The sequence below is a fragment of the Lissotriton helveticus genome, chromosome 3_1 (genome assembly GCF_964261635.1).
Source record: "Lissotriton helveticus chromosome 3_1, aLisHel1.1, whole genome shotgun sequence".
Lineage (NCBI taxonomy): Eukaryota > Metazoa > Chordata > Amphibia > Caudata > Salamandridae > Lissotriton > Lissotriton helveticus.
The window spans coordinates 715,315,260-715,327,662 of NC_136061.1; the positions used below are offsets into that span (position 1 = coordinate 715,315,260).

At 42.3% G+C, this 12,403-nt stretch overlaps 1 protein-coding gene across 3 annotated transcripts in view; it reads left to right on the forward strand.

Moving 5' to 3' along the window:
• Positions 1-8,860, forward strand: part of QSER1 (glutamine and serine rich 1) — a 1,012,913-nt gene extending 1,004,053 nt beyond the window's left edge. For all 3 annotated transcript variants that reach the window (XR_013608715.1, XM_078680856.1, XM_078680858.1), the window contains one exon: positions 6,221-8,860. Coding sequence is in view for 2 of the 3 variants with exons in the window: in XM_078680856.1 (XP_078536982.1) it covers positions 6,221-6,361 (141 nt within the window). In the remaining variant the exon portion in view is untranslated. The remainder of the gene's footprint in view (positions 1-6,220) is intronic.
• Positions 8,861-12,403: the final 3,543 nt, after the last annotated feature.

Consider the following 12,403-nt stretch of genomic DNA (forward strand, 5'->3'; position numbering starts at 1 on the left):
ATGCATGGTTTTGTGTAAGGCTGGCAATTTCCATGTTAAAATCCTATCAGAGCTGACTTCACATTACTTCGTCAATTTCAATAAATTGTGCATCATTTATTTGGATAATAATAAGATCTCTTATACTAGATATGCAAAACTGAGGGATTGAACAAAAAATCTTGTTTTTTCTCTTACCAGTTTATGAAGTCTCATTTGTAATTGCCATCTTCCCATATTTTAAGTTGAGGACATTATTCTGATGTCTGAAACAACTCCACCTTTGGATTTAAAAAAGGCTTGGCAGAAAATGATGCAACCACGTAACCTTCTCTTAGTGTGTTAGCTTGGGTACCAATGTGCTTTATTTCCTTATCCACCTACAATTGTGCCACCTCTGTGTAGTTTCCTAATCAAGTATACATTTACTAATATATTCTGCACCATGTATGGCTTCTGATAGTTCTTTAAACTAATAAAATAGAATATTCAAGTCTGTAATAAGGTTACAGGTGCAACTCTTTTTCAGTACATATTTTATTGCTTATAAAATGACAGACTTCTGTAATAGCAGTAATCTATTTTATTCCTGTTTGAGTTCTAAAAAAGGAGTACATTTTCACTATACAAGTTGCGGAGCAACATTTCTTTTTCAGCATCCAAGGTCATTACCCTATTCCAAGTCCTTCAACTGTTGTGGCTTTGAATCTTTTCTTTATCAACAGCAATGATGCAATCACTATTGTTTAGTATTGACAAATAACGGAGCAACTGTAAGCGCCTCGTGTCAGTGTAAGGGCCAAATAATGTTTTTTAAATGGTGCTATCCTAGTCCAATTGCCTTGCTGAACCTTGCTAAATATATTTTACATGTCCCATCTTGTTTGTGAAGGGGATCATACTTAAAATAAGGATCACTGTTTATCTCCTCTTGCCATATTTTCTTGGATTGCTTACTGTGTACCATTTCAAACCTCATTTCAACCAGGGTTACTGTTGCGTGCATTCAACAAGAAGGAGGTGGACTAATAAATGATTCCTTGTCATTTTCTTTATGGAGAGATATTGCTAGAAAGGGGCTACAGGGTTTTTCAAAATGTCGGTGATTTCAGCTGCTCAAATATATATTTCTACATTTAGCATGAAAAGAAAGTAATTTATGTATTAAGAGCTTACTGTGTGACCATCTTTATGTTGACATTTAACAGGAATTTCTTGTATTATTAGGTAAATAGGTTATTTAAGAGAGTTCATCCTACATTTTCTGAAATATATATATATGTGTGTGTATATATATATATAGATATATATCTATCCTACTGGCGGTCGCCAGTAGGAAGTTATAGTTAGGACCTACTTTCCATAGGAAAAGTGTTTTTTTGTTTTCCCAATAACTTTGGTGCTGGGTGACGAATCTTCGCGAAATTTTAAAAACTCGTAGGGCGCTCCGGTCAGCTCCTAAATAAGGAAAGTTTCGGGGTGATTGGGTAAGCGGGGGCCGAGAAAAAAGGGGGCGCCAACACGTGTTTTCGCCATGTTAATTCCCATAGGAAACTTTAGACACGGTTACAGCTTGAACTGCTGAATAGAATTACACCAAATTTGACAAAAAGGTAGCCCTTGGTTCAGAAAGAGACTTTTTTTTTTATAAATGGTGTAAATCCGTTCAGTAGTTGCTGAGAAAATTAAAAAATAAAAGTATCGATATGTAGAGGCGCAGTGGATCCGCACACCCTCCCGACCACAAGCTTTATTCTAATTGGCTGTCAACACTCCAAGCCAGGAAGTGTTGGCAGCCACCTTGTGCCTCGGAACCGAGACACAAGAAAACAGGGAAAGAAAGGTGAAAAAAAAGAAAAGGAGGCAGGGTAGAAACACCCTCACCCCCTAGGCCTGCTCAGGGGGTCCCACAAGGACCTCCAGGGACAAAAAAAACAAAATCTGCGAGATACGCACACCCAGCACGAATTTTGGCCAAATTTTTTTTGCGCTTCGTTATTATTTAGCCCCCGGGTGGGCCAAGTTCCAGGGGCATTCAATAACCTGGGCCCCCGCAGCCCCGGGGACCACCACCCCGGGGCTTTCCATAAATATTTGCGTGGGCGCACGCCCCCCCAACCCACCCCCTGCAGCACCAGGAACCGCCAACCCCCAGGGAGGCTTCTTATTTTTATTTTGTGGGGGGCCTCCAAGGTCCCCCCAATCCCCATGGACCTCCACCCCCTGGGCTCTAATTATTTTATACATACACTTGTGGGGGGGGGCCCCCACACGCCCTGGGCGGCACCATCTCCCCAGGGCTGTGCAGACGATGGAAGTGGGGGCAGCGCGGCCCCTCTCCCAGAGCCATTGATGGCCCTGGGGACAGCCACCCCTCCTGCAGTGTCCGGGGGTGCCTACCCCCGGCACACTGCTGTTTGCAATGACCGGGCGGGAGCCGCCTGCACTTCATCGCTTCAATGAAGCAAAGCAGATTACTTTTCCACAAGGGGGGGCTGCACGTTAGCAGCTCCTCATTTGGAAAAGCAATGCCGGCTTCCGCTGGACGCGGGGAGCCGGCGGGACCGTGGGAGAATTGGGACTCCCCCCACGGTCCCCAAAGGAGAGGGCCGGCCCCGGGAGATGGGGTCCACGGGGCTAGAAGTGGCCCAAGAGGGAGGCCACGTGGCCCCACTCGCCAAAATAAAAAAATAAAGGTCGGCCATGGGGGTTGAGGTCCCCGGGGCCAATAGAGGCCTCACGAGGGGGCCACACAGCTCCTCCATAAAAAAAATAATTGGCCACGGGAGGGGGGGATGGGGTCCTCAGGGCCCAAAAAAAGGGAAAAGCAGGGGGGCCACGCAGCCCGCTACTAAAAAAGAAAAAGAAGACGCGATCGTGCCAGAGGCCCTGCCTCTCCCAGCAACACTCTGCAAACGCGCCCTGTAGAGCGTTTTAAATTGGGGAATTAATTCCCCTTCAATACTGGGGGACAACTAGCCTGCCAGGTACCTCCAGTTAGCGCCACAGGGATGCATTGCAGAGAGGTGGTCCAGGCCACGCCCCTTTTTACACCTCTGCAACGCAGCTCTGTGACGCTTACTGGAGGTACTTGGTGGGCTAGTTGGACCCCAGGGGCCCTCAGGATTCAAGGGGACTTAATCCCCCATCTTAAAATGCGTCACAGGGTGCGTTTGCAGAGTGGTGAAGGGAGGGGGTGGGGCCTGAGGTGACATATGTGCAAACAAGCCCTGTGGCGCGTTTTAAGTTAAGGAATTAATTCCCCTTCAATCCTGAGGGCCCCTGGGGGCCAACTAGCCAACCAGGTACCTCCAGTAAGCGCCACAGGGCTGCGTTACATAGAGGTGGTCCAGGCCACTCTCCTTTTTACACCTCTCTGCAATGCAGCTCTGTGGTGCTTACTGGAGGTACCTAGTGGGCTAGTTGGACCCCATGGACCTTCAGGATCCAAGGGGACTTAATTCCCCAACTTACAACATGCCAGGGGGCGTGTTTGTAGAGTGGTGGCGAAAGGGGGCATGGCCTTTGTCTATCTCTCATCAATCCCACTGCGTGGGGCTTACTGGAGGTAAAGGGTAGGCTAGTTGGCCCCTAAAGGACCTGCAGCAGTGAAGGGGACTTCATTCCCCATTCAAGAGCGTGCCAGGGAGCGCGTTTGTAGAGTGGTGGGCAAAGTGGGCTTTGCTTGGTACAAGTACTTACCAATGCTGCTGTGTGGGACTGACTGGATGTAATAGTTTAGGAAGTTGGCCCCCAATGATGTCTTTGGGGGCCAACTACTCCTCTTGTTACCTCCAGTAAGTCCCACCCAGTGGGAATGCCAAGACGTCTTCGGAGGCCATAGCCCCCTTTCTCTACCACTCTACAAACGTGCCTCGTGGCAGACTACGGGATGGGGGATGAAGTCCAATTTAGTCCTGAGGGAGTTTGGGGGCCAAGAATCCCTGCTGGTACCTCCTGTAAGTCCAACGCAGCGGAATTCCTGAGCGTTGGTTAGACGCCCAGCACCCTTTATCCACCACTCTGCAAACGCAACTACTAGTTAAAGTAGCATTTTTCTGCACCTCTGACTTAGAGGTAGTTTAATCCCCCTCCCCTATTATGTACTAGAGCCTTACAGAGGAGGTAATGCTAATCACAGGGATACCCAAACGCATAGTGTTCCCTAGTGTACGTAGGTGTTTTCACTGTATTCTATGTGTCTTTTAGCATTGCACTGGCTCTAGGCCTGGTTAGTCAGTCAGTTACCACCAGTACCCGTCTGAAGAAGTTGTGGGCACAGGATGATTCTGCAACAAGGCCTCTTTCTGCTCCTCTTTTGGTTCTTTCTGCACATGTCTTGCTTCTTTTCTTCGTCTTTGTGGACTTCTGTTGCTTCTTTCTGCATTTCTTGTGCTTCTTTCTGTGCGTTTCTTTTCTTCTTTCTTCACATGTCCTACCTCTGTAGGCATAGTTACAAACTAGCATTTAAAAAACCTTAGAAATTCACTTAAAAACCATAGGTTTCAGGCATGTTATAGTTAGTAATTAGCATTTAAAAAACCTTTGAAATTCACTGAAAAAATCATAGGTTTCAGGCGTGTTATAGTTAGAAATTAGCAATTAAAAAACCTTAGAAATTCACTGAAAAAACCATAGATTTTAGGGAAAGTTATTGTTAGTTGGACAGTTCACTCGTACAAAAACCAGAGAAATTCCCCTGTTATAGCTAGTTCAGCTAACTATAACTTGCGCCCCCACAATGCACTGCTGATGACGTCAATTATTACATAACTCATGACATGGTCAGTGACATCACGGATGACATCACTGATCACATGATCCATGTGATAGTTTGATGCATCTTCTCACAGCCTGATATAAGCTTTGATAAACCCACTCTAAATTACAGGCTGCCATTCTCAAAACCATAGAAACTCCAACACCAGTAACTACATACCCACTCACTGATTCTTAGGTTTACACACACATCCACTCACTCACCCGAACAGTCACTCATACTTATGGTCACTCAGTACAGGACTATCATATGCACTCATATACCTACATAGACACTCACACATCGCCACTCATCCATACAGGTACTCTCACACCTAGTCAGTCATGCAAATAATTAATCACACTGCCATTTACTCACCTATACAGTTATACACACACCAGCTCAATTACTCATACAAATACTAGCACATTCTTATGCTCTTATACAATCACTGATACAAGCACGCACTCATCCATACAGCCACTCTCACAATCACACACACACTTATTGCCATTTATATACTCTATCATACATATATTCTGCTTTTCACATATGTAGTTACTCACACATGTACCACTGAGATATACATTCACTCACTAACACACCCATACACACACTCACCCACCCATACAGTCACTCACCCACCCATACAGTCCATCACAGAAGCACTCTTGAAACCATGCACCCAGGGAATCACCCACTCACACATCTATGCACAGTCACACACACCCCACACACACAAACACTCAGGCACCCATACAGATACTCAGACAACCAATCAATAACTCATATAGACACTCATGTAGCTATTCACAAACCCATGCAGCCGCTTACACACCAACAGACAGACGGATACAGATATACAGTTTATTCACTATCCCATGCATTCAGTAAGATATGTTTAATCACTCACTTATAGACTCAGTCACGCACATACTCAATCATCCATTCAGACACTTATACACCCAGTCATTCTTCAATACGCCTTTCCTATATATTAAACATATTTAAACTTTACAGAAACACACAGTCACTGGATGATGTCATCAGTGATGTCATCATTGATGTAATATGTGATGTCATCAGTAGTGCATTTTGGGGGCGCGAGTTATAGTTAGCTGAACGAACTATAACAGGGCAATTTCTCTGGTTTTGTACGAGTGAAATGTCCAACTAACTAACTTTCCCTAAAACCTATGGTTTTTTCAGTGAATGTATATACATATATCAGGGTATTTAACTGCATTGACACGCAGAGATATTGTATTAATCTCGAATTTAAATAAAACTACATTTGTAATATAAACATTCACAAGACTCAAGATGTTAACCAAGACAAACACAATGAAAAGCAAGTATAGTAACTTAATCAGCAAAATGGTTTGAAATTTGAGTATTTTCTTGTATACAATAGCAAAACAGGTTTAGAAATAGTATAATTGTAAATTGTGTTAATGTACAAATGTTGCATCTTTCTTTTAGATTTCAACAGTTGTGAAGACCAGTGAAGACGTAGGACAGGAGCAAATCATGCAAATGTGCATGAAAAATATGACTTGGGTGGAGACCTTATTCGAAAGATTTGGTGAACTTTTGAGTGATGTACAGGAGCGGTGTTCATAAAGTCATGTTCTATCCCAAATCCTCCTTTTGTACAGCACTGAAGTAACTGATGTTTGCTATACCAGGATATCCAAGGCCTTGTAAGGGTCTTACTAGGCATCTCCTCTGCTTCACACACAAATTCAGACATTTTCATCTGCTGAAGAAAAAGTGGCGCTGCCAAGAGTGAGTCCTTCATCAATGGAACAAAAAAAATATAAACACCACATTTTTTTACCCTGCAATTTTTTTTATTAAAAATGTTTTTTTTCTATTTTATAAACTATTGGGTAACTTTTATTTAAAAAAAACTTTTTTTTTTTAAAGTGAGAAGGCATGCACTAAATGGAAAGTTTGTTTTTAAAATTGATAACACTTAAATGTTTTAAGTGTGATTCGTTCCTGCCTCTGAGTTAAGACCAGAAAGGTGGATCAAAGGAAGAACTGATTGTCTACCATTGACATTTTGCATCTTGTAAATTATGTAAACAGCTGATGTGACATCTTTTAAGATACCCATTTTAAGGTTTAAAATTTCTTACTCTGTATGGACTTTCTACAGTTGTATTGGTCACAAGACTGGACACAGAGTTGGTGCAATCTTATGACTTCTTTTTTGTGTCAAAATATATTCTAATAAAAACCAAGGAAGACAACTATATTACCCATTTTGAAAAAAGCAATTTTACTTTCAATTGTTTTTTTTGAGTGGGAAAGAATACAATTGTACATTTTAATTCACAAATAGTTGTATTTTTCACAGAGAAAATATTGTTAAAATTATGTTTCATGTATCTTTATAAAACACATTTCATCGTTTTAAGTAAATTCTATTCATTTGTTATTGATTTCATATTGCATTCTATAATATATCAAGGTTTTTTGTCCATGCTTCAGTGTTAATCAGAAACTCTGTACTAGTTTTGAATATAAGTTTAGTTGTGTTAGAAACTGCAAGTATTTTCTGATAATTGAAAATAAATTTCCTACTAAAATAGCAGATGATTAACAGATTTTAAGTGAAATAATTATAGAAGAGGTTTGAGAGAGAATGGTTAACTTTCATGAATATGCAGTGCTTAATAGCTTACATTATTTGTACAAATGATGGTCAGAGAACCTGTAAAACGTAGTAAAATCTTTGTTAACTCTGCAGTGTGCATTACAAATAAATTAGTCATATAGAGCACTTCAATGCTTAAACATATTGAAACTAAGTTTGTAAGTGTTATTCTTTATTCAGGGCTGACTGTAATATGTGTACAGAGCAGGGCTCTTGACTGTAACACCTGTATGTTTTACCTGTTACTTTTTCATTTAGCACCAAGATCTTAACTCATACACAAACTGGCAGGTTTAACAAACAGCTGCACTGGCATACTTTGCTTTTTTCCTTAATATGTTTTGCGCAATTTCCAACGTTGGTATTTCTTCTACTGGAGTTCATGTGTTTGCAGACAAAGTACAATTTCTGTTTTCTCATTCATCGTTTTGTTTGGTTCCACTTTGTGCCTTAATTGCAGCCAGGAGTGTTGTCTGTTTCACCGTTCATTGGCCAAATGGATGGGTGTTTATCTACTATAGTGTGCTTGTTTTCAGGTTGTGGTGTCCAAATCTTGTGGAGTGGACTTCTGAAATGCAGCGGGCAATGGATGGTGTAGATACAGATTCATAATATTGTGTTCCAAACTAGGGGACTTGCATTGTTATTCCACAGCACCATTTATAAACTTCGGGCTTAATTTAGAGTTTGACGCATGGCTTGCCTGTCCACCAGGATGGCGGAAGATATTACCTCCACCACCCTGTCTGATTACCATACACCATTCTTTAGTGATCTCTGCTGGCTTAGCTGAGGTCTTTATGCCCTCAAAGGAGCCCCCACCATGGCAGCTCCTCTGAAGCCACTGAAAGTTTGCAGATCACTCCGCTCCGCTAATTTTTGTGTTTTACAAAGCAAACTCCCAAAGTGAGATTTTGCTTTTGTAAATCTAAATTCTAATGGCCCTGACATGCTTGGTGTGCGAGTAATTTTTATTTTTTTCTGTTTTTAACCACCAGAAATTTTCCAACAGTCTCGAAGTGAAAAAAGTACATCAGATTGTCCACTCCGTATAGTGGGGACGGTCTGATGTATTTACTCCAGTGGCCCCAAGTTCATTGGGTATTAATAGGGCCACCACCAGGAGAAACCTAGTGTGTGGTCTGTCACCTTTATGGCAGACTACTGTGGTCACAAAACTCTAAATTAGGCCATTAGTTTATTTCCTTATGTTCTGTTACTGGTTGATTTTTCCAGATTAAACTGTGTTATATCACAATCAATAAACAATTGATTAAAAGTAGTTTGATATACAACCGTTTTAAGAGAATCCATAAAACATAGCACTGAAACCACCATTTTGTTGTAACATTTGTGCATTTTAGGTACTACGCTGTTTCTCATATGGAGTACAATGCATATTTGTTTATTCTTTGCCGTCATATAGATAAACTTGTCTGCTTTGAATTCCTAGCTCATTGATTCTACTGTTTTTCTTTTCATTTGCTGATTCCAACTTAACGGGTTTTATAAAAGGATGTTGGATGGAACTGTTAGTGTTATTTTAGTTTCTTGCAAAATAGACAAGGTTTGTTTCAATGCTGTCATTCCTCTTTCATGGGAAAACTAGGGCTATGTGTGGAAGTGTTCCCAAATAAAGAGCACAGCACAAAAATAAGCTCAAATGTATTTCTTATCCCACCATAAATATCCTAAGCAGGATTTAAGTTCTTTTAAAGTTGTAACTAGCACATCGCTATCGTTAATAGTCATGTTATATCTTTAATCTGTTTTTATTTTCAGTTAGAATGTAAATGCTTGGTAATATTGCATTTGATATGTTTACAGTACAGTTAAAAGGTTGCTTATGAATCTCAAGCGGTAGGAGGCTTGAATGCAATTAGGATCTTTTTTAATTGATGTCTGAATAATTGTTTTTTCAATAATGCCACTATCTCAAATGAGATTTTTTAGCAAAGACCCCCTGTGAGGGCTGGTATCCCTGAATGTCCAGTCAATGCCTTACTTTGTAAAAAAACAAAATGGTGCTTCATTACACACAGTAATGCACATAAAAATAAGATAGGGCAAGAAAACCATACCTCTTTAAACCCTTCCTGTCCAGAGGTCAGAAGCATGTATAACAATTATTCACTAAGCTCTATAAAAGTGTATATCATTGAGTTCAACAGTCAATGCATTTCTATGAGGGTGTGCTGACAAAACAGCAACACAAGACCGTGTTTTCAAAATTTGTATAAGGTGACAGTTAGTGACCTATTGCAAGTTAATCAAAATATAAAAAGTATCCCTTGATGGATACTTTCAAAGTGCCCTACAGTCAGCAGCAATATTTCAAATGTGCGCTGTTTTTTTTTTATCTAGTGATACAGTTCAACGAGCTCTTGCAGTATCATTTGTTTCTGCATGAAGCCTCATGCCCACTTCCCAAATATGCCCTGAAGTGCCCACCAAAGTCTTGTTAACAAAAGCAGTCTCACAGGAGGGAGAGGGGACAGCATCTACTGCTGTGTATCAGGACACAGTGCTGTGAGTTCACAGTGTTGGAACACTAGAGATCAGTCCAGTACCTCTTCACAGGAATCCTTCACAGGCTGGTTGCTGTGTTTTTATGTGGTGCCAGGTGCCCATTGGACCAGGTACTGGCCATGGCTAACCATACACAATGCTCCCTTGGTAGGTGGAGACAGCAGGTTAAAATTTCTAGAACTCCTCAACCATGCAAATGATTTTCAAATGGTATGTAGGTACTGATTCAGTGCCCACAGTTCTGGCAACTTCACTAACAATCTGCTGGTCACAAGATGAGACTGTAGTAGTCCACAATGTCTCATGGAGGCATTGAGGGGCAAAACAGGCACACTGCATAGGCAGTTCATGGAAGAAATAAGCTCACCAGAGGTCTTTGAGGAAGAAGACTTACTCGGGTTATCCCAGAACCAAATCACATTGCAGAACACCTACTGGATCTCATCTTCACCACCAATGACCATATCAACCACATCTCCACGTCACCGCTCACATGAACTGACCACTACATCATCCACTTCCAAATCAACACACTGCAAGTTAACACGCCCACCCAAGTACCTGGCAGCAGCTGGAACAAAAACTCAGAAGCCGGCTGGCTCAACATCCTTAGCATGGATCGATTGAATCCCTCAAACAACATCAGCAAATACATCACAAACTTTAACAACTGGATTTTGAACTGTGCAGAATCCCTAGCACCCATCAAACAGAACAAGCAAGATGAACAAACAGGCAAACCTGCTGGTACATGGAGGACCTTGGAGACTCCAAACAGCACTGCAGTCAGCTATAACGAAAATGGAGAGCCAGCCACAAAACCACCGACAGAATACCTACAAAGCTGCACTCAGACTCTACCACCAGCAACTTCGAGACACCAAGCAAGTGAACTAGCCAAGCGCATCAAAGGTAGCGCCAACAGCTTCAAGGAGATCTTCTCGATCATCAACTACACTACACTCCCGGCCTCCGTTAACAGCATCACCCCATCCCAAGAACTCTGTGACGACTTATAAAACTTTTTCCACATCCTCACAAGCATATACCTCACCTTTGCACACCAACCAATTCCTAGTGATCTCATTGCCAACCCGCCCATTACCATCCAAGACGACCCAATAACCAAATGGGAAACTCTCACTAGAGAAGACCCAGCGATGATCATGAAGTCCATCCACGCAGGGCCCCCTACAGATCCTTGCCCCGTCCACATCTACAACATGAGAGCAGCACCAGCCTCACCCACTTCATCAAAACCTCCATAATATCCGCCACATTTCCTGAAGACTGTAAGTAGCCTTCGTCAAGAAACTGTCAACCAACCCCAACTAGCTGAGTAACTTCTGAGCGATCTCCCGCTTCCCTACTAAGCTAAACTGATTAAAAAAAGGCCATCAACAAGCAACTCTTAACCCACCTTGAATTACACCTCCTGCTCAATAACAGTCAATCAGGATTCAGAAAAAAAAACTTCACCGAAACAGCCCTTATCGCCTCCACTCACAACATCTGGAACGTTGTGTATCGAGGAGAGACAGCGGCCCTCATCTTGCCCATTCTTTCTGCAGCATTGGATACAGTCTCTTTAGAAAACTCTATGAGATTGGCATTTGAGGACCTGCACTCAAATGGATCTGTTCCTTCTTCACGGGAAGAACCCAAAAAGGCAGACTGCCAACCTTCACTTAGGAGTCCAAGAACCTGATCTGCGTAGTCCCCCAGGAATTATACCTCAGCCCTACTCTCTACAACGTCTACATGACATCACTCACTAACATCATCCGATCTTTAGGCATCACCATAATTTCCTATGCCATGAAACTCAGCTCATCCTATCCTTGACGAGCAACACTAACATCACTAGAACCAACTTCACCGACTTATTGGATGAGAACCAACTTCCTGACTATGTTAGCTGAATGGATGAGAAGTATGTGCCTGAAGCTTAGCTCTGACAAGATGGAAGTACTAGGCTTTAGAAACTTGGCCGCCCTATGGGACCGCCACCCAGTGGCCAACCAAGCTAGGTCTAACAATTGTGCCCACCGAATACGCCAGAAACCTGGGGATCACCCTGGACTGGCATTTCAGACTGGACTGTTACCATGGAGAGCAGGGTCAAGGCCGATTTGCATATGTCTGGGTTCAAACTGTAATGGCATGGCAAGCAAAATAACAGTGGATTAAACCCAAATATGTGACTGGTGATGCATTTTTGATAATGTTCAGCATTCTTTTCATCTTTTTGTGTTGCATGTTCACCCTAAGTGGGACAGGTCTACCCAGATGTGGGTCTCATGCTTGCTACACCACTGGTTTCAAAGTAGCCTGGCTGGTATGGGGTGATACCCCAAAACCGGTCCCAGGATGCTTGTTTTCCGGTCCAGGGAGAACTTGGCCTGACATTCCGGGCTGGACTGTTCCCTGGGGAGCAGTGTCATGGCTGATTTGTATCTGGCTGGGTCCAA